Source organism: Syngnathus floridae, chromosome 2, assembly GCF_059516105.1.
Source record: "Syngnathus floridae isolate MCC-2025c chromosome 2, RoL_Sflo_1.0, whole genome shotgun sequence".
In the NCBI taxonomy this organism is placed as follows: Eukaryota; Metazoa; Chordata; class Actinopteri; order Syngnathiformes; family Syngnathidae; genus Syngnathus; species Syngnathus floridae.
The window spans coordinates 20,162,342-20,187,926 of record NC_142414.1 but is presented as its reverse complement, the minus strand read 5'-3'; the positions used below and the strand labels follow the sequence as shown (position 1 = coordinate 20,187,926).

General features: G+C 41.7%; 3 protein-coding genes and 2 long non-coding RNA genes across 7 annotated transcripts; 3 read left to right on the top strand and 2 right to left on the bottom strand.

Moving 5' to 3' along the window:
- Positions 1-647: 647 nt before the first annotated feature.
- mbd6 (methyl-CpG binding domain protein 6) lies at positions 648-12,165 on the bottom strand. 3 transcript variants are annotated; one of them, XM_088364874.1, is made up of 14 exons: positions 11,629-12,165; positions 10,806-11,020; positions 10,317-10,456; positions 9,616-9,718; positions 9,304-9,475; positions 6,481-8,853; positions 5,348-6,288; positions 4,728-4,836; positions 4,480-4,625; positions 3,747-4,133; positions 3,438-3,698; positions 2,310-2,362; positions 2,150-2,222; positions 648-1,854 (listed from the first exon to the last, which is right to left on the bottom strand). In XM_088364874.1, exons 3-14 carry the CDS (start codon positions 10,430-10,432, stop codon positions 1,783-1,785), a joined length of 4,806 nt encoding a protein of 1,601 aa, XP_088221000.1. In that variant the 5' UTR covers positions 10,433-10,456; positions 10,806-11,020; positions 11,629-12,165; the 3' UTR covers positions 648-1,782. The 3 variants fall into 3 exon arrangements, with proteins under 3 accessions (XP_088221000.1, XP_088220982.1, XP_088220991.1); XM_088364856.1 differs by having other exon boundaries at positions 3,438-4,133; positions 11,629-12,164; XM_088364865.1 differs by having other exon boundaries at positions 3,438-4,133; positions 11,934-12,164.
- Positions 5,447-6,475, top strand: LOC148402512 (uncharacterized). The gene is made up of 3 exons (XR_015854885.1): positions 5,447-5,694; positions 5,771-5,850; positions 6,004-6,475. It is a non-coding gene; the product is annotated as an uncharacterized LOC148402512 (long non-coding RNA).
- A 1,041-nt stretch (positions 12,166-13,206) lies between the features above and the next one.
- On the top strand, positions 13,207-17,835 carry stac3 (SH3 and cysteine rich domain 3). The gene is made up of 13 exons (XM_088368589.1): positions 13,207-13,498; positions 14,054-14,085; positions 14,515-14,593; positions 14,810-14,963; positions 15,048-15,145; positions 15,447-15,507; positions 15,634-15,731; positions 15,824-15,893; positions 16,019-16,068; positions 16,418-16,500; positions 16,628-16,679; positions 17,008-17,145; positions 17,288-17,835. Exons 2-13 carry the CDS (start codon positions 14,078-14,080, stop codon positions 17,393-17,395), a joined length of 999 nt encoding a protein of 332 aa, XP_088224715.1. The 5' UTR covers positions 13,207-13,498; positions 14,054-14,077; the 3' UTR covers positions 17,396-17,835.
- LOC148402508 (uncharacterized) lies at positions 15,328-25,231 on the bottom strand. Its single transcript, XR_015857077.1, has 3 exons — positions 23,718-25,231; positions 17,198-17,407; positions 15,328-16,024 (listed from the first exon to the last, which is right to left on the bottom strand). It is a non-coding gene; the product is annotated as an uncharacterized LOC148402508 (long non-coding RNA).
- Positions 18,397-22,847, top strand: LOC148402509 (neurexophilin-2-like). The gene is made up of 2 exons (XM_088368590.1): positions 18,397-18,536; positions 20,207-22,847. Exons 1-2 carry the CDS (start codon positions 18,459-18,461, stop codon positions 21,029-21,031), a joined length of 903 nt encoding a protein of 300 aa, XP_088224716.1. The 5' UTR covers positions 18,397-18,458; the 3' UTR covers positions 21,032-22,847.
- Positions 25,232-25,585: the final 354 nt, after the last annotated feature.

The window sequence follows — 25,585 nt, the reverse complement described above, 5'->3', positions numbered from 1 at the left end:
ATGATCGTCCATTGACTTGCATTGTTTATGGGCAGATCTGCCACATCCAAGATGGTGGATTCACTGGTGCTACCGGTCAACCACCTTAAGGCAGTGTCTAGAGTGGTACCCACCTCACCACCATTGTTCAGCTATGGCTCAGCATCCTGCTACCGCAACGGCTGCAGCTTCTCTTCATCCTCTGGAGAAACCAAAACCAGCAGAAGGAATGACACAGCGACACGTCATCAGCATTCATCCTGAAGCCAGGATTGAAGATAGGCGATATGAAACGTCTCAACAATGTTTCTAGGCAAAAAATGCGGCATTGAAAAATATCAGCAAGAAAAATATATCTTATGATTGTGACATGTGCTCATTTAATGTGGTTACCACATTCCAGGTTTTCAAACTTTTGTCAGGAGTTTTTTCTTACCGTTTTGCGTGATGGCCATCTCGATCTGATTTTTTTTATTTCGGCAAGTGCATGATCAACATTCAATACAACTTCATTTCACATTGTGTTTTACATGACTTGTCGAAAAGGGAAGCGGGTTGAAACAATGACTACGAAGTCAACTACATTTAAAATTGGTTTGGATGTTAAACGGTGCGCATGAATGGGTACCCCGCTTTACATGAATGTAAAAATTAAATGAACCCAAGAGTAGATTTTCTGTAAATAGTTTTAATATTAAATAAAAAAGACTCCCATATAAAAAAGAAAGCTACAGCCCACAATTTAATCATTTTTTTAAACATAAGTATTGAAAGCCAGGGGGTAGAATGAGAAAAGTACTCCCAGAAAAATTCACAATTGTTTGCACTCATCTCTTTTCTCTAAACCATATAAAATCATAATAAAACACATTAACTGTACATATGTACAAATCTCCAAGTGTATACAAATTGCATAATTTGCTTTTCTTTTTTTTGTTAAATACAGCAAGAGATGCCAGTATTTTAAGGGGAGGGCAGTGTGAGAATATCATTTCATAATCTACAGTTAGACAAAAACTCATCAAATCCACATTAGGTATCACAGCTCTGGCTTTTAAGAATCCCCATCTTGTTCATGATGGAGGGGCTACATGACGAATGGCTGTATACTGAAGGGAGGAAGTAAGAAACCCAATTACGGTGGCTTTATATGAAGGAAAAATAAAATCATACCTCTAAGCACCATCTGAAAACATTTGAAGGGTGCCTTACTGAGTCCTTTCTGTGTTTGAACAGAGGGTCTCATTCATGGCATGACCAGAATTCCAACTATAGCACGGCCGGAAAGTGAGGGGCTCAGCAATAGCACTGTTGTCCTACACAATCAACATTATTAAAAAAGACACACACGCACATACATACAATGACATACACACTTTCCACAGAGAGCATGGTTCAAGTAGACGGGCTTCATTGTGACTCACAGTAACACATAAATGAGAACAGTACACTTGTTATTCTGGGTAAAATGATATGACGCTAACATCATGAAGAGAGCTGTGACTGTGATCACACCAAACACAACCATTAGCGTGTGAACTAGACCTAAGAGTGAGAAAATAGTCACTTTTTTTAACTTTCTATTAAATTATTTTCTCCCCCTGACCGGAGCTCGTCCTATGCTTTATTTTCCACCTGTCTCCATGGCGTTTGTTAACATGAACAGCATTAGTGCAGTTGACTGAGTATGAAGATAAAACAAACAAAAAAACATAGGTGACACGAGTGTGTGAGTGCAGGGAGGGGCCAGGAGGTGATATCTGTGATTGGTGAATAGCTGTGATTGACAGCTCCCTCCACCAATCACTGCCTCTGAGACCTTGCCCCTCGTCTCCTCCGGCCTCGGACTGATGTGTCGGGCTTCAACAGGGCCGTCTGCAACAGAACGAAGGACAGAAAAAAGAAAAAATTAATGGTTGTCACTTTGAACAATAACTATAGGAACACTGAGGGGAGTGCAAATATTGTTTTGCTTTTATTTACCATTTACACAACATCTGAATTTGGACGTTTTGAGAAATATTGGGACTGAATATAGCAACTTCACCGGTTTATCGATTGCATTTGTTTACAGATTGAGAAAGATGACAGGTTTAATCATGCGATGCTTTAATCAATCAATTGTGCATCTCTTGTGCTGCTGCCACTTCCAGGAAAAAATGACTCATACCGTAGTAGTAGCCTTTGTTTCTTCGAGTGCTGTAGCATCTACGTCTCTGAAGTCCTCCAACACATTCTGCAGCCTGATGCACAAAATATAAAACAGTGAGACATTGACATGATTAAAAAAAAAAAGACTCAGCTAAAGAACTGCTGACAAAGCAACTTACGTTTGTTTTCTTTTTCTCCCTCGGCGGGCTCCAGAGACAGTTCCTGATTGTTCCTTGGTGAAAAATGCATGATAATGACATTATTGGTCAAGGACGTAAAAGCCACCATTACGATCCATTAGTTGATTGCAATGCTTTAGTCATCAACATATCTAATCTGTCATAATTTTCTTGGTGCTCATTTAGGATTAGGATAGTGAGTATTGAAATATTCAATAAAGAAAAAGATTAGCAAAGTTGTGTAGTTCTTGTGTAGTTTTTCTGACTTATTTGCTGAGCTATATTGGAATATTCACCTCAGTTCCAGAATAATAGCAATTTTGCCAATTCTTTGGGTGTCAAAGACTCATGTTAATTTACGTTAAAATCTTGCTTGACACTCCAAACAGTGCCTTTAAAAGCCATTTCAACCATGTGTGTGTGTCAACGAGATGCTGAGATCCTGTGGAGTTCCCGTGGGATGGGAGTCAACTCTACCTTTAATCAAGGGATTGGGACAGCACAGGTCGAAACTTTTTAGTATTATTATTATTATATAACATAGGAGAGGCACAGGAGTGCGAGTCGGGGAAGCAGCACAGGGGTAGGCATTGTTTTCAGATGGAACGGGACACAATCTTTCTTTTTAACTATGGTCTCAGACTGGGACAGGATGGAATTTTTCTGTGGGAGTGGGATGGGACGGGCGTGAAAATCCACTCCTGTATTAGCGTCTACAGTCAATGTGTGTATATAGTCAATTACAGTATGTTCACTTTTGATCAGAGCTATTAAGATTTTCAGTTGACAGTATAATTTGAAAAGGGCACACAAATAGCTTCCCTGATCACTATTCCTAAAACAAAAGTTCTCAGTGTGATCGGTGATACTTTCCCAAAAATGGCCAATATTCCTCAAATTTTGCCAGTGTAGGCAACTTTATGACAACAACTGTACTAACTTGACTACTGTACATTTCTATTAGCCAGGGGCAGGATGTTGTCATCATCTTGTGGCATATAAGGAGTATAAACGCAATTGGATGACTTTCAGCAAATAGCTGAGAATAAGTTCCACATAAAAAGATGCAGCCCCACCACCTCATTTTGACAACATGCTGGACTAAAAAGGGAAACAGCAGAGACTCACCCTTCCCTGTTCACTGTGCAGCATTGTTCCTGGTGTATCCTCACAGGGCCTCCCACTGCAACCATCCCTGGGACTCAGATGACCCGTCTGTCTCTCCACACTGGTGCAATCCGTTTTAGCTTCCTCCAAGTATATGGAAGCCTCTGGATGAGTTTGTCCCTCCACCATGACTGCTTTTCTTTGTAAAGGCGATGTGGCGACATCCTCGGTGGGTTTGGGCGTACCCTGGGCTGGAGAATGGGCTGCCGCTTCCAAGCTGAGGCGGGACAAGTCTGGATTTCGCAAGGAGCAAGCCCGCCTTGGGCTGAGGGAGACCGGAGCACTCGCCTGGTGCTGAGCTGGGGCAGTTGTGGTGAGTGTGTGGTGCTCCAGGGGGAAAGTGACAGGCGGTAAGGCACAGAAAGGTGATGTTGGGTCAGACGGACCAGAGCGGACCCCATCTTCCTGCTCTTTAGCGTTAATTTGAAGGAAGGATGTGTAAATTGTATCCATGAACGAGGTGTAGGGGTCGATGACGGGCCTGTCGTCGGACGCTCGCTGTGGCGGACGGCTAGGTTCTTGGACAGGCGTTGGAGCCGGATTAGCAATCTCTTCAGGAGAGATCTGAGAGGCTGGAATATCACTGTCAGGGGTGGGGCTCTGTGTTTCCTGCAACGAGCCTGACTTCTCTTCCTCAGAGGATGGTGCAAGATTCAGCTTAAGGGAGAAAAACAAAAATAGACGTTTATATTAACCGTGTGAACACAGTGGGTAAAGGTAAAGTCAAAGTCAAAGTCAAAGTCAAGCTCGTCAAACTGCATGCTTTTACCAACTGTCATTTTTAAATTCTAACTCACACCGATACCGACATTTATAGACTGTACAGTCTGGTCGATGTTGATAGCCCATTTTCAAATTGTCATTGTGTATCAAAACAGATTAAAAACAGTTCTACGTAGAGTTAATGCTAAAAACAAAGCAATGTGATTCTCGTGTGTCATCCCCACTGAAAAGTCAACGAAAACGACCCATATTGTGCAGGTAAAACGTGAGAGTTACTTACCTGAATGTTGTTGAGCAAGTTGATGGTCCCATCGGGACCTTGCAGGAGAGGCATGCCCAAAGATGAGGCCTGAACCGAGGGTAGGAGGATGGAACCGGCTCCAATACCCACCATGTTATGGAGCCCGGCGATACCAGAAATGTCTCCTATAAAAAGCAGCGTTACAAACTTAACACACGTGTCGGCTGTCAGCTTTAAATCCCATGGGACATGGAGCGTCAGACGTACGATGCTGCTCACAAACTCACCTAACACAGCAGGGTTAAGCAAAGTGGGAAGCAATTGCTGGAGAATGGGGTTTTCCTTGCCTTGGAGAGAAAGAGGGATGAGGGTGTCCACACCAGCGTCAGACAGTTCCTGTAGGATAGCAATAGATAGATCAGAAGTCTGAGGCGAACCTAAGATTTATATGTATGCATCAGTGTTGTAATAATTTGAAATTTTTCTACATTGTCTTTCTCATTTTGACTTTTGTTTTTGAATTGGTTAATTATACACACACGCACGCACTCATGAAGCAAAGTTTAAATAGACATATTGCTCCATTTAGTGATGAGGTATTGTTTTTGTTTTTTTTAACTTGGCAATCAGCCTCCAAAATACTGATCGTGCAAAACTTATGTAACACTAAAAGTATGTCAAAAATGTTCATTTTAAAATAAAGGTTGACAATGGTTTGCATGAAAGTAGTACATTAAGACAGACAGAATAAAAACTTTCTGTATTCAAACGTAACAATCACGAAGAAAAATGCAATTAACACAAAAGAAATAGAGATAATGAAACCAATGTGGACAGAAACTCAGAGTTTACCCAAGGAATCTATGACAAGGTTAGAGGAAAGAACCTAAGGAGACAAGGAGCCTACCTGAGGTTGGGTATGCTGAACAGGAGTTAACTGGGTGTGGGATAGGTCTGCTGCATTTAGGGCAGCTGTGAGGAGGGCGGGGCTTAAAGGCAGGAAGGTCGCTGGATGAGGAGGAAGGGCAGTAGGAAGCAGCAGAGACTGCAGAGCTTGAATAGACCCCTCCGCTCCAGGCGGGAGGGGAAGGCCCTGCATGACTTCCAGAATCCCCGACCCGTGAAGAGTCGATGGATCCAGAAGAGCAGCGGCCTTGTCCAACGTGAGGCCCTCCAAGGTGGCAGGGATCTGTGGCGGTTGCTGAAGAGGAACCTCCAAGCTGACCTGACCCAGCTGACTCAGTCCAGATAAGGGTAACAAAGGCGCCTGGTGTTGCCCAAACAGCAAAGACGCCATAAGCAGAGCTTGAAGACTTGGTTTTTCTGTAAGCCCCAAATCAGATTCCTGTCCTGTGGCAGAGACTGAAGTTGGAGGTGGGATTGGGTTTGGAAGGCCCACTAGATTGAGAGGTAAGTCCCCTTGCATGCCGCTCAGCAGGGGCAACAACGGAAAGAGAGGATTACAGTTTAGTTGTTGCTGCTTCTGTTGCTGATCCTGGCTCTGCTGCTGTGTCTCTGGTTGTATCATTAAGGACTGCTGCTCACCAAGGTTTTGTGTTGCAGCAGCGGAAGGTGGCACCTGTGCATTTTGCCCACCCAACCACAGCCCTCCGAGCTGTAATGAGGAAAGGACCGTAGGGTCCAAGATGGATGGCAGGCCTCCTGTGGAAGACAGCAGCTGAAGTAGCTGCTCTTGGTTCATGAAAGGGAAGGCCTCTGCCAGAGGTAAAGAAGTCTGAAGACTGTCCTCCCCAAGCTGAGAGGAGCCGACGACATCGGAACTAGTGGGTGTCAGAGGTTTCGTTGAGGTGGAGTTCTTCAAGTCCCCGCGTCCAGAGTCACCGGAACCTGCAAAAAAAAAAACAACGGGCAAAAATACGAATCAACAAACGTTTGTCTGATATAACATAAAAGCTGCACTCAAGAAAACAAGTTACACAAGTAAAAGAAGGGCTCAAATGTTCAAACACAGAGGGGGTGAACCCAAACTTGCAACGCCTTAACATTAACAAATAACATGATTACACAAGCATTATTCACCTGCAGTGTGATTTTCTTGGGGAAACATCACTACATCCGTTGTATGGTCAGCCGAGCTGCGTTCCTCCTGCCTTACAGTGGAGGATGCTGCAAGGAGGGCTAGAACATGATTGCTAAGATCAAGAGGTTTTGGTGAGGTGGGTAACGCCGCAGACACAATGCCTTGTGCGTGACTCGGGTCTGCTGTTGACATGTCGTTACTGATCATGCTCTGCGGCGAAGCTTCGGGTGAAAGAACCCGTGAAACAGTGTCAGTTGCTGGAATGTGATTCTCAGTTGGATGATGCCTGTCCAGTGGAGTAGCGGCCACATGTACAGATGAGTTGCTGCTGCTGGGTAAAGCTAAATTTGAACGTGTCGAAGAATGTTTTTGTAGAGGACTTAATCCCACGGGCTGAGACTGCACTGATCTGAAATGAGTAGGGGTGTGAGGGGGAGAAAGCATCTCTGGAACCAAAGGTATTGTATTAGTGTTACTGGTTCGGCATGGTGACGGAGGATGCGGGTGGTTAGAATGAGAATTTATAGAAGAGGGTGAAAGTTCAGGGCTTTGTGACTTAGTGTGTCCGCCCCCTTCAACAGTCAAAGATGCCAAATGACCTGGAGCAGCGTTGGAAGCCGAAGCTGCGGCCTGAGCATTCTGCACACTGAGTAAGTGCAGCAGAGCAGAGAGGGGCTGGGTTGGAGGATCCAAGCTAAGGGGTGTTGGTGCCGGAGTGATATCCAAGGACTCTAACTCTCGAGGAGTTCCGGAGAGATGTGCCGTCTGTTTGGAAATCAGGAACTTGGACGTCTGCCCTGGCAGCAAATGATGGTTGTGCTCGGAGGTGACGCCACTCGGGTTCTGCATATCTGAGGCAGATGCGAGGCGAGGGAACGCCGAAGATGATAAGTTCATAGCGGTAGCAGAGTCTCCGGGCGAGGTCCTCTGCGGCCCGTTGGCCAGCGGCTGAGTGTCTTTGATCATGCTGAGAACAGTGGGAGATCGCCGTCGCCTCTTTCTGTGCGATGCATTTTGTTCTGTTTTAGGAGGCAACTGGGGCAAGGAAGACGCCAGGGACTGGGCCAGGGAGTGGGATGAAGGAAAGAGGACAGAAGAGGCTGCTGCTAGACAGGGATAGTGAGGCCTAGAGGCAGTTGTAGGGGAAGAAAGGTGGCAATTTTTTAAAGTGCTGTTTGTTACCTTTGTCGACTGTTTTTGCTGTGCCTCAGTCAAGATTTCCAAGGAAGAGGACACGCTTGTTTGGCTACAAGCCACATTTGAGCCCTGGCCTTGGGTTACCTGGCTAGCCAGCTGAGCTTTAGCAGCCGCGGAGAGCAGACTGCTTGCGGGAAAAGAAGTTGAGGACGACAACTCGCCCTGGTGACTGTGGTGGTTTAAAAAAGCCCCCAGAGTAGTGCTGGAAATCCCTGCCGAGTTCAACCCAAAAGTTGGCGCTACTGTGCTGGGACTCGCTGCACTCTTTGAGGGTTTCCGAGGGGGAGTAAGAGGACTGTGACTGCTTTGGTTAGTCAATATGTTGGGGTTGGTCGAGTTTGGGAGGTGGTGGTTATTATTAGTGCTACTGTTGCCAGAGTTCTTGAACTGCTCCAAGATGTCCTCCAGCTTGAACTTAAAGATGTGGGGGGCCGGGTTTGGTGAACCACAAGGCAGAGGGGAGTGTGGAGAGGAAGAGCAGGACTTCCTCCTCCGTGACAAATTACTCGCTGTCAGTCCTTCAGCTACCGCAGTGGAGCTTCCGCCCTGATCAGAGACATAAGAGGGGGAAGCCGAAGAGTGGTGGGACCGCTGCTGAGGAGACACGCAATTCAAGTTATGGACAGATGGAGAGAGGATGGGAGTGGGTGAGAGGGGAGAGCCTCCACCTATGACCCCATAGGGATGCTGCGCTTGAGTCTGTGATACTCTGCCTCCCATGATGAAGCTTTTAGGAGAGGAGCAAGGAGGTGAAGGTTGGGGCCTTAGGAGAGGGGAGGAAGGCGTTTCAGGAGTTTGTGGCAGTTTTTGACCTTGACTACCATTTTGAGGAGTGAGTGTGCGGGGTGACCTTTGGGCAACATGGTAAGAAGAGAATGGGGGGCTGCTGGAAGTGGTAAAGGGCACAGTTTGAGGAGGTGGAGGAGGGTGAAGCCTTCGAAAAGCATCAAGCGGATGGTGAGAGTTTGCGCCTGTGTGAGGACCTGGGGAGGAGCCATTATAAGGATAAATAAAAATGTGAGAGGAACTGGGGCTGGCACAGGTATTAGGGTGTGCATTATTCTGAGGTTGTGCAGGAGCTGGATGAAATTTGGGGTGGTAAATGCCTCTGTCCTCTTCTTCCCGCTCAACAGGAGCCCTCTTTGGGTTGCAATTGCCCATTCCCTTGCTCACTTCTGAAAGAAGAAAAAAAATTTAAAAAGATGGTTGAAAATGATAAAATATTGTTGCTTTCTCATGACAACTTCCAAAGCGGGGCCTGACTGATTAGTCGGCCGGCCAATATAAGGCCTTTCGAAAATAACAATTGGCCGGGGCTTTGCCGATTGAACGCCAATATCATCGTATTTTCTCATGCGTTAGTAAATATTTTTCCTCAGGTATGGGCTGGAAGTAAAGAACATGCACGACGGGCAGAATGCTGTTTTGTGAATTAGATCCTTAGCCTTACCCTCTCATATGCCTATTAAGACAAAAAGTCAATAAGTAATGATGCTAAGATAGTATATATTCATGCTTAGAGTTCACCATTAGCATGTTGCTACCAGTAGTTATACATCTGCTAAATCAATTTGGCTTTTACAATGACTGTCTGCATGGCTGACAGGAGGTTACGGAGGTCTTACCAGGATGATGAAGGTTAGCAAAGGGCATCTGTGACGCCTGCATACTGCGACACAGAGCAGCCATCGCCACCACTTTCCTCCGATGGTTGCACAGTTTGGTCATGTCCTGCTCCGCTTTGCCGATAGGCTGCTTGTGCTGCTCTACCTTTACCCCCAAAGTAAAGTTGAAAACCTGTTGGAGGTAAAAACAAAATGAATAAAACGAGAGACCATGTTATTGTACTGACCCTAAACTATATTCTCTGGAAGTTGAAAATTCTCTTCAATGTCACATTTCGATAGACTGATGATTGCGCGAGCAAACAGCTTTACCTTGTTGATGACAAGCGGACACTCCAGACCACATTTACAGGTGCCATCAGTCAACAGATAGGTCTTCACCTCATCCAGGGAGGATAGAGAAGTACCACTGGGACTACATAAACAAACGCATATACACATAAGTATTTTGTACCTCCTGGCTTACTGATATGTGGAATAGTTTCAGAGGTGAGGTTTTATAGATCTTAGTTGGTTCTTTGACTTTCTGCTGAACACCTCAAAAAAGTCCCCCTCAATGATCAATTTACCATTATGGATTCATGTGAAATTTTTAGCCACAGGTTGCTTACATAACTAGAAAGGCAGTAGAATGCAGGTGTCTGCCAAGAATGAACGATGAAATGTCAAGATAACTTAAAAAAAAAAAGTTTGTAACAAATTTGATTCACATTTTAATACTCTGATATTCTTAAAAACTATTCATTAAATAAAATGGGCTGATTGTGCGGTAGTCATTTGCTCTTCAGGAGCTTTGCATGTGTCAGAACACATCACGGCATAAATAATCATAACAAAAAAAAACTTTCTTGATTTCCAAATATTTTGATTCTGGTATTTTCTACTGTGTAAGGTGATGGTTTAGTAACCGGAAGAGGGAAGGGTTGCCTTAATCACAGATCAAATTACATAGTTTTGGGGTTACTTGAAAAAAAATCTCTCTCTTCATGGTTGAATCAGCATCATCACCGCACCTGACATACGCCACCTGGCCGCAATGCACTCTCCTTTGCCAGCCGATGGGGACGTGTATGGCAGCGGTGACCAGCCCATCCTTGTCCCCACTGCCAGTGTCACTTCCTCCCATCATTCTGTAGATGCAGCCTGCCAGAGGCTTGCCACACACACAAAACACACAAAAGAAATTGTCACTCAAATAATTCCTTTATGGTTGTAGCTGCAGTCAAACATCTTTTAAACACTTTTTGTCCTAACCAAAAACATGGGTATTTTTTTTTATTGTTTGATTGGGTGTCGTCACTGCCCAGTGTTTCTGCAATATATTACAGTTAAAGTTACATTAAATAGTTGTTTTAAAACCATCCATCCATCCATCCATTTTTGGGAAATCATCGAACAAGGTCCAACCCGTGATTTCAGGCGGTGTAGTGATTTCTGCGTGCAATATATATAAAAGGTAAAAGCTGATCATCTTACTTATAAGAAGATATAAATAAGAATACCTTGTCATCTTTGGGAAGCCAGGCTCAGGTTTGGCTAGGGTATTGACTGTTGGATGAACATGCTGGTGGGTTAGAAGCACACAGACTGCCAGTTAAACTGACTCAATGTCCAAAGTGTTCCTAACAACCAGGCCGATCCTCTACTCAGAAGGATGAACGCTGCAGATGTTTATTCAATTCACATCCGAGGAGGAGCTGAGATGAGGATGATGATCCTGCAACAGAAACGTGGAGGTGGATTATGTAATATGGGAAGTCCCACAGTAGCGGACCACTTACAAGATTTCTCGATATACGATTTACTTGGATCATAGATTTGGAGATGAAATACACTGTCCTCACAAAAAGAACTACATCGAAAGTTCATCACATGCTGCCGCTACTTTTAGATGGGAGGGTCTGTTAAAATATAGGCCTATGTTTTAGTGGGTGTCCATCCGCATATCTAAGATAAATATGCAACAACTCGTGCACGCGCTTTAAGAAAGCAAGCACGGCTACAAATGCCTAGCATGTGGAATAATGTAACGATGAAGTAATACATGTCAGAATTGACGAATCATGATAAAAACAGAATCTAAACACCGCGATTGACACGGCAGGCTACAATGCTAGGCTAAGAGCTAAGCTAGCAACCGCGTCCACTTTGTAGTGTTGTCGTGACAGCTGTCAGGCGCACTCAACTCTTGCACATTAGCCAGGACAATATGCAACAAACCTCACACGCAAATGGGCAAGACACACACTCTTATAAATACGTCAAATAAGATTGCCCAACGAAGGGTAAAAAGGTTGCGGGGATAGGCGGGGTGAATGTATGCACCTTTCTTGGCGTTGGGATCTCTGTGTTGGCGAAGTTTTGAAGTCTTTGCTGGCTCGCGGGAGAATCAAGTTAGCTGGCTAGCTAATGCATGCTTTTTGACGGATACAACGTTGACACAAACATAAAGAAACACTCCCAGCGTCGCTCGCGTAGTCGCGCAACGAGCGGCCGACGTGTGAACAACGTGCGCAAGTTCAATTTACAGACAAAGGGCAATAACGCCGCAGTTTGACTGCGCCCTGGGTAACGGGGGCTAAGGCTAACTCACAGGGGTTAGCGAAGCCGAGCTAACTGACTGAATTTACTTGATTTGGAGTGTCCCGACAAGAGTAGAGGCTGTCCCGCTGCCGGTTCAGACTTATCCAAGACGTTGTTTTCGTCTTCGTACTTCTAGGCCGTCTTGCATGCAGATATATTCCAATAATCATCGCGAGCCATGTAATCCAAAATTCACGGTTGCCTTGTTTTTTGTTTTTGTTTTTTTTATTTTAGATTCCCAGCAAAAAAAAAAAAAAAAAGAATGGAGTTTGCCTGGGCGCATGCGCACTGCGAGCTCGAGGAGTACTGTACCCAACATGCAATGGGAGCTTTGTCAGCTTCCATGGACATGGTTCATGCTGTTAAAAATAAAAACAGCGCTTCAGGTCACAAGTCATCGTGCTCACATAGAGGCGAAAATTATCATATTAATAGTAAATTAATATTCATCTTAATATTTAACATAATAAGGGTTTGGTGTTTGTGCTGAAACGGTAATACATGTGGTCTAATTTCACTCATTTCTTCAGTTAAATATGTTTTGATTGAATTGTTTATTAATAATAGTGTGGTAATCCTTATTAAGAATAATTAGTATATTCGTTATATTATAGTCCATTAACATGCAATACAGCAGCATCACTGGGTTTTTTTCTCAAAGTGAGAGCTACTCCTTTGAGGACTAATTTAAAAGCCTACTAATTTGATACACTCAAAGAACAAATTTGCTCAAATTATTTTTCTGTTATTACTTGTGATATTTATTTATGTGAAAACGTTGATGCTAGTGATTTCTCACAATAATTAGTATAGTTGGGTGAATTGTCTTTTCTATATAATACCTTGCTCCAATATTTTGTGGATTTGAAATAAACACGCATAACTGCGCGCGCACGCACACACACACACACACACACACACACACACACACACACACACACACACACACACACACACACACACACACACACACACACACACACACACACACACACACACACACACACACACACACACAGCCAATGTATAGTTTGTATTTATTGATTATGAAATAAATGCACTTGTCCTATTTGGACGTATTTTCTGATTGCTGTCCAGGTAAATAAACACTGTCCGGTGCTGTACCTATCTGTCACCTTTGCACATTAAACATTTTTGCCATTGCCTTGAGTATTAAATATGCATATGATTGTGGGTTTGGTTATTTCAAAAAAGTGGAAAAGGTGAAATGAGACATGTGACAAAGATGGAAGGGTAGACAAGGTATCTAATTTCTCTTCATCCTCGGACCACAATTTGAGGTCCGCAGCTGTCCCAAACAGTCAGCCTGACACATGAGTGCTCAGCTTGGCATTTGGATAAACATTCAAACACATTCAATGCCATAGCCAGCCATCAACTCACATGAGGACTTGGGGAATAATTTTGGAAATCACCTAAAGCAAACTAAAGACATGCAAAGCATTGGCCAAGAGAAGGCATTGCTTAGTCAGCTGGGTTATCGGACTCTGATCCACTGACGCCCCCCTTACAAAACACTAGTGGCAGCAGCTGAAGGATTTACTCGTGAACAGAACAAGCACAATCTTCTGCTGTGACTTTCCACAAAAAGGTATGCATGTCTCGGCTTGTTTTACATGAGATGACTGTTACAAATTAAAAACAAGGCAACAGCAATACAATGATACATTTTTACCACTTGCTTTTACTTTGACAACCATGTGCCAACTTTGGCAGTGGTAAGATTCCATTTCAGTAGCCTAGAATGGTTTAGGTCAAGGGCACAAGTGCAATGTGAATGTATGTCCCATGGATAATGTGCATGTTCAACTTGAACGAAACATATCTAACATTGTTTTTGTCTGTCATATCATTTGTTGTAAGTTGACTTTGTGGTTTGAAATTTTCTTTAAAATAAAGTATATTACCAATTTGATTATTATTATTAGTAGTAGTAGTAGTAGTAATTGTAGTAGCAGTAGTAGTAGTAGTACTCTTGTGCTATCTTTCAATTAATTGTACGATATTTGTACTAGATATATTACTATATAGAATTTAATACATATAGACTTCCTATATTTGCAAGGTCAAATGATAATAAGGATAATAATGACAACAATAACAAGCAAAATATGATATTAAATATATCTACTGTCTATCATTTTAGGTGTAGCAGTGGTAACACAACACAATGGACCAGTGAGTATCCTTCCAGGAACCTATTTGGGTTACAATTACCATGGAAATAAAAGCGTCCTTGTTTGCCTATAGCTTCTATTTGGCTGTCTTTCTAGTCACAAGAACACTTAAAATATATTTAACCTATTTAAATGTGATGCTAATACAGCTTTCTGTTCATATGAGAAGATTTAGCACGCCCATGTGAAAGGTTTAGTACTAATCATTGTGTGAATAGATAAAAAAATAAATAATAATAATATAGAAATACAGCCTGCAAATTGATGCCTTTCTGGGCTTTTCTGCACCATGTCATGAAAAAGTATTCTTTTTTTTTCCCATTATCAGGAGTTCACTTAGACAAATCTTTAAAACGGAATTTACAACATTGCAGTGAATATTCAAAATGTAAAAACTGTTCCTAAGACAGTGTTTTGTCTCATCTACCAGGGAAGATGACAAAAACTCAGTGGATATTCATGACAATCCTCCCGTTCCTGACAATGTTGTGAAGGAGGATGGAGACACGGTGAGTGACACAGCCATCGCTTGTGCTAAGCCAACAAAGTCAACAGGGGCGCCCGCTCGAAAATAGACAGGAACGCAGGGTGGTGTCAACTCCAAAAAGCGCTGGCACTATTTGCACTGCCACTTTTAAAGAACTTAATCTTAGAAGGCGTTCAGAAAATAACCAATTTCTCTATCATTAGGAGCAACATCATCCAACTTCTTGTGTGGTCTGCAGGTATACTTTATATATGAAGAGGAAGTTGAGGTAGAGGAGAAGGAACCAGAACCTCCCCCACCTGTCATCCGCATCAATGACAAGCCCCACAAGTTCAAGGACCACTACTGCAAGAAGCCCAAGTTCTGTGATGTCTGCGCTCGCATGATAGTCTGTATGTAAAGTCAAATAATGACAATTTCAATGACTCTCTTTTAAAGCTCAGGTGTATCTCTAACTCGATTTGCTGATCCCACAGTGAACAACAAGTTTGCTCTGAGATGTAAAAACTGCAAGACCAACATCCATCATGCATGCCAGTCCTATGTGGAGTTCCAGAAGTGCTTTGGCAAAATAGTGAGTCTCTCTTGTTTGTGTCTTGGTTGATATGTAAGGCACATGGAATAGAATTGAACAGAATCAAGCGGCTGCATAAAATAAAACCGTCTGGATCCAGAATTGAATTTGAATGAATTTTTTTTTTCAATTTTTATTATCATTACTCCCACATTCTAAAAACATGCATGGTAGGCCGACTGAGCACTCTAAATTGCCCGTAGTTGTGTTTGTGAGTGCGAATGGTATCTTTAGTCGGCCATTTTTACACTTTTTATTTCCAAATACAACAATGATGAAATTGCACATTTTGTCTCTGTAGCCTCCTGGCTTCAGACGGGCCTACAGTTCCCCTTTGTATAGCAGCGACCAACCTGATTCAAGTGAGTTTTTCCGCACGTTAAACCACAAAATGCCTGTGAAGTGATCATTTTGAGGGTTTAATTTTTGTCTCTTTGTTGCACAACCTGGATAACGGCTGTCATCGTGCCATAACTATCATCAACCAGACAACCCAAATCGGAATGACCCGGTCTTTGACACCCTAAGGGTGGGTGTCATTATGGCCAATAAAGAACGCAAAAAGAATGAAAATGACAAGAAAAATGTAAGTGACCTGGTTTCTGATTATGAAATGATTTCCAGTTAATAACTTACCGGTGGTAATACAAGGAAAACAGCTCTTTCTTTTTCCTCAAGATGATGATGATGATGGAGGAAGAGGAAGATGAGAATCATCAACCAAAAGAAAATGAGGATGGAGGAGAAGGTACAAAAAATCAAGGTCCCAGATAGGGTCACATCATATACACTTTTATACATGGGACTCAGCATGGAATTGATCAGAGTGACAAAACCTTCATGGAACGAATCTGTTGTTTGGTTGATACACAGGCAAGCCTGAAGAAAAGAAAGAGAAAGGAGGGGAAAAAGCAGATGACAAGGTAAGCTAAATGCTTTAGCAAATGTTCATTTTTCTAATTTAAATGTTTCTGGTTTTCACCTAGGAGTTTGTATTTTTGTGGAATGGAAAGTTTACAAATCAAATGTATTTTTAAATAAAGATAAAACTTCAAGCTTTATACTAGTGGTTAGTTCATATGTCTCAGTTTAAAAATCTGGGTCAGAATCCCTGCTAGTGCAAACATTTTTGAAACTAACTTGTTCTTCTTGTCATTCCCTGGCCATGAAGACGTTTTGCGTGTGTTTATTCATTAAGGCTAATATTATCTTATTTTTTACAACGCGTGTCAATGGAGCGTACAATTGTGCTTTTTTTTTTTTTATTAACAGCAAAAAGGAACCTTCTCCCAGTCGCACTACTACTTGGCTCTCTACCGCTTCAAGGCCATAGAAAAAGATGATCTGGACTTTCAGTAAGTATGACAAAACACCAACGTATTGACTTGTCATTCAGCTATCTTCTGCAAATGCATAACATATGATAAAATATCAATGTGCATCCACAACAAGGAGGCTGATATCTTCTCTGTTTCATTCTAGCCCTGGTGATCGCATCACAGTCCTAGATGACTCCAATGAAGAGTGGTGGAGGGTGAGGTCAACCCTTTCAATCCAACTTTATATACAATATAGTATACATACAACTAGAAAAATGAAATTGACTACGGTAAAAAATGGGAAAAAAAGCATTAGGATTAAAAGGGTAATAGAATTCATCTATCAATTTTCAAAGCATATTTTACAAGGGGCCAGTGCCCTTGCGCCCCCCCCCCCCCAGCTCCGCCAGTGATGCTAACCCAAGTCACAGAATCATATGGATGCATCAAAGACAAGCTAAAAATAATCAATCTACTCCATAAAAAATGCATTATCAGTAGAAAATGAATTAATGAAATGAAATGCTTTCTCTTTTTTCCCAGGGAAAGATGGGAGAGAAGAGTGGCTATTTCCCTACCAACTACCTCATAAAAGTGCGTGCATCAGAGAGAGTTTACAAGGTCACACGCTCTTTTGTTGGGAACAGAGAGATGGGACAGATCACATTGAAGAAAGACCAGGTAGGAAAAGACCAATTTAGCATTCTACACCTGCCATTAAGTCAATATCTACCTGAATATGTTGCTAAATGTGCAACCCAAGAGACTTTGCTGCAAGTGCTTCTTATCACCAGGCTGTGGCGTTGTTGCTCTGCCTTTTCAGATTGTAGTGAAGAAAGGAGACGAGAAGGGCGGTTACTTGAAGGTCAGCACTGGACGCAAACTGGGCTACTTCCCCCTCAATCTGCTCCAGGAGATCACTGTGATATAAGAAGAAAGAATACTGATATACTATATATATATATATATATATATATATATAGAGAGAGAGAGAGAGAGAGAGAGAGACAATTAAACAACAAGCATCCATCCATTTTCTATGCAACCCCTATCCTAGTGGTAGTTGCCCTTGAGCGGTGAGCACAAATATAATATTAAAAAATATGGGAAAAATAAAAATCTCAGGTCACATACATTTAAACAAACAATCATGCTCCTCCCATTTATATCTCTGGATTATTTTACCTTGAGTAAAGCCATAGCATGCATGTTTTCAGAATGCGCCAGCAAACCGGAACAATCATAGCCAGGAAGACAAGAAATGAACCTGCATCCTCAGAAGTGTGCGTCAGACAAACACATAATTAAACTTATGTATGTGTCCCATTATATTGTTTTCTCATTTGCAAAATAAAGGGCTGTATTTCAAAATGAGAGGAAAGAAAGTGTATCTATTCAAACAACTTGAGAAAAATTGAGGTAAACTTCAACCAACAGTGCATATTACACATTGGACTACACTACATGGACTATTATATGACAAGTGCCCTTAGGGGTACATATTTATGACACGTAGGGGGTACATGTACCCTTATGCAATTAAGGGCACTCTAAAGGGACACACATATATGTGATATCCCTAAGGGTACCCTATTGGGTTATTGGTCCTTAATGTTGATAGTTGATCAGTTGGCACAAGTTACTCCAATATCAAACTTTTTGTTAATGCAATGGCTTCTCCCCATTTTACACAGACGGATTTGTCATAACATTAGCTGACTTGTCAGTATAAATTTTACAAATCCTCTTATATGGATGAATCCACTTTATCAGCCTTGCAGTGGTTTAAATGTGCAAGGACAGTGGGTGGCTGTCAGACCACAGCCCACCAGAAACGTGGGTGTGTTTGGGGGGGGACACCTCACATTGAAAGGGGTGGCGGGGGAGAGCGGCGGGGGGTTCAGCTTCTCGCTGAAGAATGTCCTCACTAGTCTGGAGGCTTCAACTTAGTGAAAGTCATATTCTTGAGTCAAGCTTGCTCTCTTCCTCTCTGAATGGATGTTTGGCTGTGCAAGATGGTGCCCATGGGTTTGAAGTTGACTATCACCTGCCTGTGGCTTCTCCCTTCGGCTGTAAGTTAACCACCTTGACTATTGTACTTCAGATTTAGAGAGTACTTTTTGCAACCTGAGACATTTACATAATGATACCAAAAATAGGTTTTGATTGAATCGTGATAGAATTGCTCTCAGGTGAAACTGACGGATATGATGCCTTCATACCTGAAAAATGACACTCTGACAGTCTGGTGTGTTTTTGTATCATTATTGTTTTGCCTCTTGGCAAATGATTGAAAAATATATCTCACTGATGTAGATATTTTACTTAGATTAACAGATTGCCTAGATTCTTATTTGTTTCATCGTTTATGTGAGAGCCCGGTTTTGTCGAGATGATGTACCTCTGAAGCTGAATTTACACTGCAAATGACACATTTAATATTTTTTGTTGTCAAGTAGCACAGTTGGGCTAGGTGTCACGGCAGCATAAATAATCTTAAAATAAGCCACGGAATGGGATATCTTTATTTCCAAATTAGGCCTCCAATAAATGTGTATAAGAATCGGATGACGTTTGTCTGCCAACATGATCAGAGCATAAACGCTCAGATTGGATCATGATCAAAAACATGAACATAAACATCATGAACAAAAATCCCGATTTCTGACGTACATCGTGTGGAGACAATTTTTAAATCAGCTTCAAAAATACATTTAGGAAAACATAAAGCCAACTCATATTATATTTTGTTCTTAACGAGTGATATTAAAGGTAAGCAACTCTTTGGTCAGTACCCAAGAAGAAGCTAGCTCTCAGGTTCAAAAAAGTTGCTGACCCCAGTAAATTTCCCCCTACTGGGCACAACTGTGCCTCATTGACATTTGAGCTCCATTAAAAGATGCATGGAAACCAGTGGCCATGCAAATATGATCACTTAAGGCAAACTTTTTCCTATCTAACAATTGGCAAAATCATTTCCACGTCTCAGGCTTGCTTTAGGTGTTTATTCATCATCCCCCCATCCCCTCCCAATGTTGGGCTGGCATCCACTATAGCTCTCACTCCGAAGCCATTGCGCTGGCTTGGCGTCACAGATCCACTGACATGGTTGTCACATTCTAGACTCTAATTGGGCTCAGTGAGAGCATCGCATATAGCAGCAGAGCCTGCCTGCGACGAAGCCGATGTGAATCGGTAACGTGGCCGAGGTGGCTGGAGGTGATCCCACTTAATGACATCCCACATGGGAGATGTTTATTCCCAAAATATCGAGGAGAATATAAACCACCGTGGGCTGCAGGGAAGTTATCTTCGAAAAAGTTTTGCTTCGTTCTCTCCATACATTAAAAAGTGAAACTTGTCTCTTACACTCTAGCCAAAGCTTTACTTACAAATGTTTTTAATGAGAGGATGTCCAGAATGACAACTGCATTTGCATAATTCATTTGGTAGCCATGACAGTGTTTTTGTCAGCATTGCTATTCTAGGAAATATATACTTGCTCCACAAGCACATAATAGTAGTAAACAAGGATTAATGAATAATCTATAATTAGGATTTTACAATAATCCCAAATTCAGTAGGTACAATTTTTTACAACTCATATTCACATAGTGCAGAATTTAAAATGAAACACATTTTGTTGTCTTAGTTCCACTACGTTTTATTTGTATTTGAAACTGCAATAAGCTCTAACACATCACATTAAGTGGCTTGTGATGCATGTGTTGTTCCTCAAAAGGGCCGAGAAACAACCAATGCGTCTGACTTTCCAAGCCAACAATGGAGTGCAGATGAAGGAGAAAGAGGAGCTGCTGTCGGAGCGGCGTTGAAGGTGAAGCATATTTCCAAGCACTTACAAATCATCTCCACCAAATACAAATCCCCCGCACATGGATCCCTCGGCCCGTACGGCTGGCCACAGAACTTTTCCCAGGCACTCGATCAACATCAGTCCAAACTTCATTCAAAAGTCCCCCCGAAGGCCAAGAAGATTTTGGGCTGGGGTGACTTTTATTTCAATGTGAAAACAGTAAAGTTCAGTCTTCTGGTGACCGGCAAAATCGTGGACCACATCAACGGCACGTTCAGTGTCTACTTCCGCCACAACTCTTCTCATTTAGGGAACATATCAGTCAGCATTGTTCCACCTTCTAAAGCTGTTGGCTTGGAGGTTCTGGATCCAAGAGTTCCAAGTATTCAGACCAGGAACTCGGTACTCTTACCAGACCTGGCTTCCCACTTTCAGTCCACTAGCTCCACCTCCCCGGACTGGCACAAGCAGCAGCAGAAGCAGCAGCAGGACTTAATGGTGACAACTGAACTCAACTGCCGCATCGAGTACCAGAGAACAAACCGGTCCAAAAAGACCAAGCCCTGTATGTATGACCCCGGTCAGACGTGCTACTCAGAAAACACTCAGTCACAGGCAGCATGGATCTGCGCCAAACCTTTTAAGGTGATTTGCATTTTCATCGCCTTCACTGGTACCGATTACAGGCTAGTGCAGAAAGTTTGCCCGGACCGCAACTTTCAGCCAGACCAGAACCAGCAACACTTTGGATGATTACTTTAATTAAAAAGTGGAGAATTAAAATTAAAAATTAAAAACTACTTCAGTTTCTGAAATAGGTTGGATGGAGACAGTGTCCAATGGGCCATTCAATGTAATTTGTGTTCACATGAAAAAAAAACATGTATAACAATATAATATATATAAACATGTATAATATAATATATAGATACATATACGTTTATTTATAATCATATTTATTTTATTTATACATATGTATAAATGAACAATACAATTAATTGTGAGATATATTTTTAAAGCAAAGTGACCTGTGCATTGATCTGATTTAATACATTCCAAAAATTATTTTTTTTTATATGACGCACAGACATTTTCTCTACCTGCTTCCTAAGATTAGACTGAAGTGTAAAAATACATTTAGTCCTGGGGTACTAATTGACCACTATGAACAGATTTAAATATTCCACAAGTCACATGATACACAGGAAGTTGTATCATCTACTCTGCAGTCCTTGGGAAAACTTGCATTCACTCATTTATTTCATTCTTGTAAGAGCACACGTTTCTAAATGCACAAGCAACTTGTGCCTTATTTTTTTTTCAAGATTCTGTCAACATTTGAACCCAATACTTCATACACCAAAGGCTTAGGAAACATAATGAAGTTAAAAGATGAAAGGAGACACACTTCATTTATGCTGCAACAATAATTTTGTGTGTTTGGACAAAGCAACACACAACTAGAAGCCGACTAACAAACAAGCCAAAACATATTCATATTCCTATTACAGTTTTCATAATCTTCCATAAGCACGGCAATGAAAAAACACATCTAGGCCTTTAGCTGCCTTTTATTCAGGGGATTGTTTAGAACTTCAAAAGGCCCATTAGTTCCACTCTTTTGTTTCCAACCCCCCCCCGGTGCAAAGTGTATTATTTGGTGTGATGAAAGTGTTTTTTGCACAGGCTTGCTCGCCATGTTTGCAAACAACACAAGCTGAGCAATCAAGCAAAACAACAAAAGAGCCAAAAAGTGTTTAGTTTGTAGTTTAATGAGAAATTTTGCCATAAGCCGCTTATGATTTGTTCTATCAATTGTCATTTGGTAATTTAAAAAAAACAACGTATTTTATAAATGATTGCTTGTCTGGATTCACTTCAAGTTGTTTTGAGTTACGAAGAGATGCCAACTGCTCCTTTTTTAGTGTCTCACAGTTGTCATGCATAGGCTATGTGGAGTTTAAAGGCATGAGACATCTCTGGCAGGTTGGATGCAGCAGACGAAGCCTGGTGACAGCAAGGATGAACACAAGTGGCAGAAACGGACTGAGATGGTGAGGGGGAAAGAAATTTGACGTCCTTTCCCGCAGTTCCATTCTCACCGTAAGTTTTGCAAGTGAGATTTGGCAGAAGGTTTTGCTCTGAGGGCGAGTTCTCACGACAGCTCATTTAATGCATTTTTACCTTAGTCAATTCTTCAGGAAAGTGATTTCATTCAAATGCTCCTGCCAGTTTTTGTCATTTGTGTTTGCAAGACAAACATTCTAGTTGCCTATAGCTGTCTAGCATTGGGATTTATACTGTAATTGTACTATGTGCAGCGTGGACTTTGATTTCACTTCTAAATAAAAGCTTTGGTAGGATTTTTGACCATGTCTGCATGCGTAAGTATAATGAGAACAGTTTTGAGGCTGCATGGTGACACTATATGTCTTGTCAAAATATCTGCATTTGTTAAATGCACAAGAGAACGTTAAGTTTGTGAAATAATAAAGGATGACAATAAGAAAAAAAACGGATATTAATGCTCTTTTTGTGTGAATAAGTGTGTGAGAGCACGTTGAACAGTGATGCTACCAAACAAACAAAAAGCAGATTCGAAAGTAGGTCATCAGTTTGCCATCAGAGCTTGATAGTTCTTCAAACTCAATGTTGTCCCCTTTCACGGCTACTCAGAGCAGAGTGCCTCCAGAAGACGGCGCTAAAGGCCAAGACCTTCCTACATGGGGAGAGTAACTCACTGACCTTGTGAGAGCATGGCGACTTGGAGCTCAGCGGGCAATTCAGCGCTTAAGCGCTTAAACGACTTGCTCAATTGTTTTTTCACAGAAGCACACATGCAATTAGTTATAAGTACAGTACTATGATTTAATTACTTGTAAAAACTGTATTTATTGACTATAAATGCAAATTAATATGTAAATTTTCAAGCAGTATTCACCACTGCCTGAATTGGGTTGTATTGTTCGCTTAAAAATGGAAGTACGTTCAGGTATTTGGCTTTTTGTCACTAAGCCCCCCTTCAAGTTCTTGAGGGCACCAGGCTTTGTCGCAATCTCTGGGAACTAAACCCTAGACTTTATATCACGGCACTTGACAATTGTAAGCGGTCTTGGTTTTCTTTAGCATCGCAAATCTTTGTACATCTGTGCAATGTTTGTAGATTCCTGGCGAACTGTTACTTGTTTTGACAATGTGGAAAAGAACAAGGGAGGGACCTTTGTAGATTGACACAGAACCAGCATGGTACACTGCTGGCATTTCCTCTTGTCATTTCCTTTCAATGAAATAACACTTGGGAACAGTGCAAAGACAAAAAAAAAGAGATATCTGGAATAACTGCTTCACGCAAGGAAGAAAGTAAATAAATGGTTGCGGTGCACCGGATCTGGTGTTTTATCCCATGTATAAAAAAAAAAAAAAAATGGAATTGTCTTACTCTTTCCAGCTGTCCATTTTGATGGCGTTTGTCCTCTTTGCTGCACTGCATGTCTTTTCTTCTTTGCAATAATTTTTCTCTTCCTTGCACAACTGTCTTTCGGAACATGTACTGGTTGCTATACTTAATAAAAACAAAAAAACAAAACTAAAATGAATCAAAACTGAAATTGGGGAAGAAACATTTTTGTAAAGGAGATAAAAATGAGTGTCACAGATGGAGACAGGGCGGCTTGGACCAAATAGGGTTTTATTGGAGGGAAAGGTGTAGTGGGGGAGAGACAGCAGACAGGTAGCATAAAAGAACGAACTGACACCGAGGGTCAGTCTGCTGGGTCTTTATAGAGTAGCCAACGAGCTGTGATCAGGTGTGGAGAAAGGAGCCACAGGTACGGGCAATCAGGATAAATGCTGCTGTCAGGATGGGAGGGGCAGGACGTATGAATTGTTCAGAGTCCGGGTCACGTGGATGCGTGAAAAAGATGTAACTGGAACTATAAGTTTATAAAACTGACAAACTAACTGCAATCATAGTAAGAATGTCCTTTTAAATTTTGTCAATGTTTTCATAAATGAGCTTTTGGTGTTGATTTTAAATGTATTTATTTCTGTATCACTGTTTCAAAGAAGAAAGAAGGTGAAACGGTCGTTTGGGAATTGCAATTTACTTGATTATACTATACTTTGTGACTTTTTTTGATAAAACTAGTCAAAAGTAACAAACCCACCTAATTAAAACTAATTGAACTTTGAAAAAACGGCTCTCACAACAAAATAAAAATGAAATGATAACAATAATGAAAAATCCAAAACTCCTGGTACTGGGCCTGCAATTCCTTTTTCTTTCCTTTTTTGGAGGCAATGTTAAATTATTTTGCACAAAACATTTGGTCACGTTATTAAACTTTTTTTTTTTTTTTTTTTTTTAGTAATTTTGGATTTCCATTATATGCTTTAGTCAAAAATGCAAAACTGCAAGTCTACTGTAAGATCCTGCTGCCTACTGGAGCATTAAATATTTATTTTGCCCCCAAAATGAATGGACCTTTTGTTCCATGTCTCACTGCTTTGCTCTTCGAGCTCAGCCTTTCCAGTTCCCCCATGAAATGTGTCACGTCCACAGAGACTGACCAGCTGAAGCACGGCTCAAAGGTCAGATGAGCTTTCAGGCCGGTCCTTGGCAATTGCACACAAACAAACGCGAGGATACGCACATCCTCAGAGACGCACAAGCAGCATTACAAAACAAATAGTGTCTCATCCGCATTGCATCTGCGTCGCTTCTCACGACCTGAATGCTGCTTTGACGCGGCGTTTGGGCATCCCTCAGGGAAGACTTCTAAACCCACTGACATTCCTCGCGTGTAAGCTTATTTTACCTCATTTGAACCCGACTAGCTAAAAATATTAGTTTAATTCATTCAGATTATTCATGCTGTTACTTTTCGGGGCACAACTGTGATAAAAAATGAGCCTAATAACATTAATCCTCTCAAAAAGTCAGTATAGTCTCCAGCTCACCTGCAACCGTAATGAGGACAAGCGTGTTGACTTTCAGTGTATCAACAGAACAGAACCGTGCAGGGGGGACTGCTGCATCACTCCTGATCAAAAGACGTTTGAATGATGACAAGCATGTGTACACACAGGATATTGTTATCTGCTGTATACAACACTCTGGGTGATAACCACACACAGTCACACACAGGCACTGTAAACAGAAGGACCTACTATATAGCATATCATGGAAAACGATTTCTATCTGACACCAATCATAGAGTCCAGCTCACATTGTGCTTTCGTGCTCAGTCCTGACAAATATTCCAAAATTCAACTTCTAACCGTTTGGCCTTTTTATTTATTTGGTAA

What these genes read in the sequence shown, in the direction of transcription:
- mbd6 (XM_088364856.1), bottom strand. Translation starts at nt 10,432, where the DNA reads ATGATGGGAGGAAGTGACACTGGCAGTGGGGACAAGGATGGGCTGGTC. An exon ending in GGCCAGGTGGCGTATGTCAG is followed by an intron (nt 9,719 to 10,316) that starts GTGCGGTGATGA and finishes TTGTTTATGTAG; the next exon opens with TCCCAGTGGTACTTCTCTAT. An exon ending in ACTTGCTCAACAACATTCAG is followed by an intron (nt 4,134 to 4,479) that starts GTAAGTAACTCT and finishes TTCTCCCTTAAG; the next exon opens with CTGAATCTTGCACCATCCTC.
- stac3 (XM_088368589.1), top strand. An exon ending in TGAAGGAGGATGGAGACACG is followed by an intron (nt 14,594 to 14,809) that starts GTGAGTGACACA and finishes TGTGGTCTGCAG; the next exon opens with GTATACTTTATATATGAAGA. An exon ending in ATGAAAATGACAAGAAAAAT is followed by an intron (nt 15,732 to 15,823) that starts GTAAGTGACCTG and finishes TTTTTCCTCAAG; the next exon opens with ATGATGATGATGATGGAGGA.
- LOC148402509 (XM_088368590.1), top strand. Translation starts at nt 18,459, where the DNA reads ATGGATGTTTGGCTGTGCAAGATGGTGCCCATGGGTTTGAAGTTGACT. An exon ending in TGTGGCTTCTCCCTTCGGCT is followed by an intron (nt 18,537 to 20,206) that starts GTAAGTTAACCA and finishes GTTCCTCAAAAG; the next exon opens with GGCCGAGAAACAACCAATGC.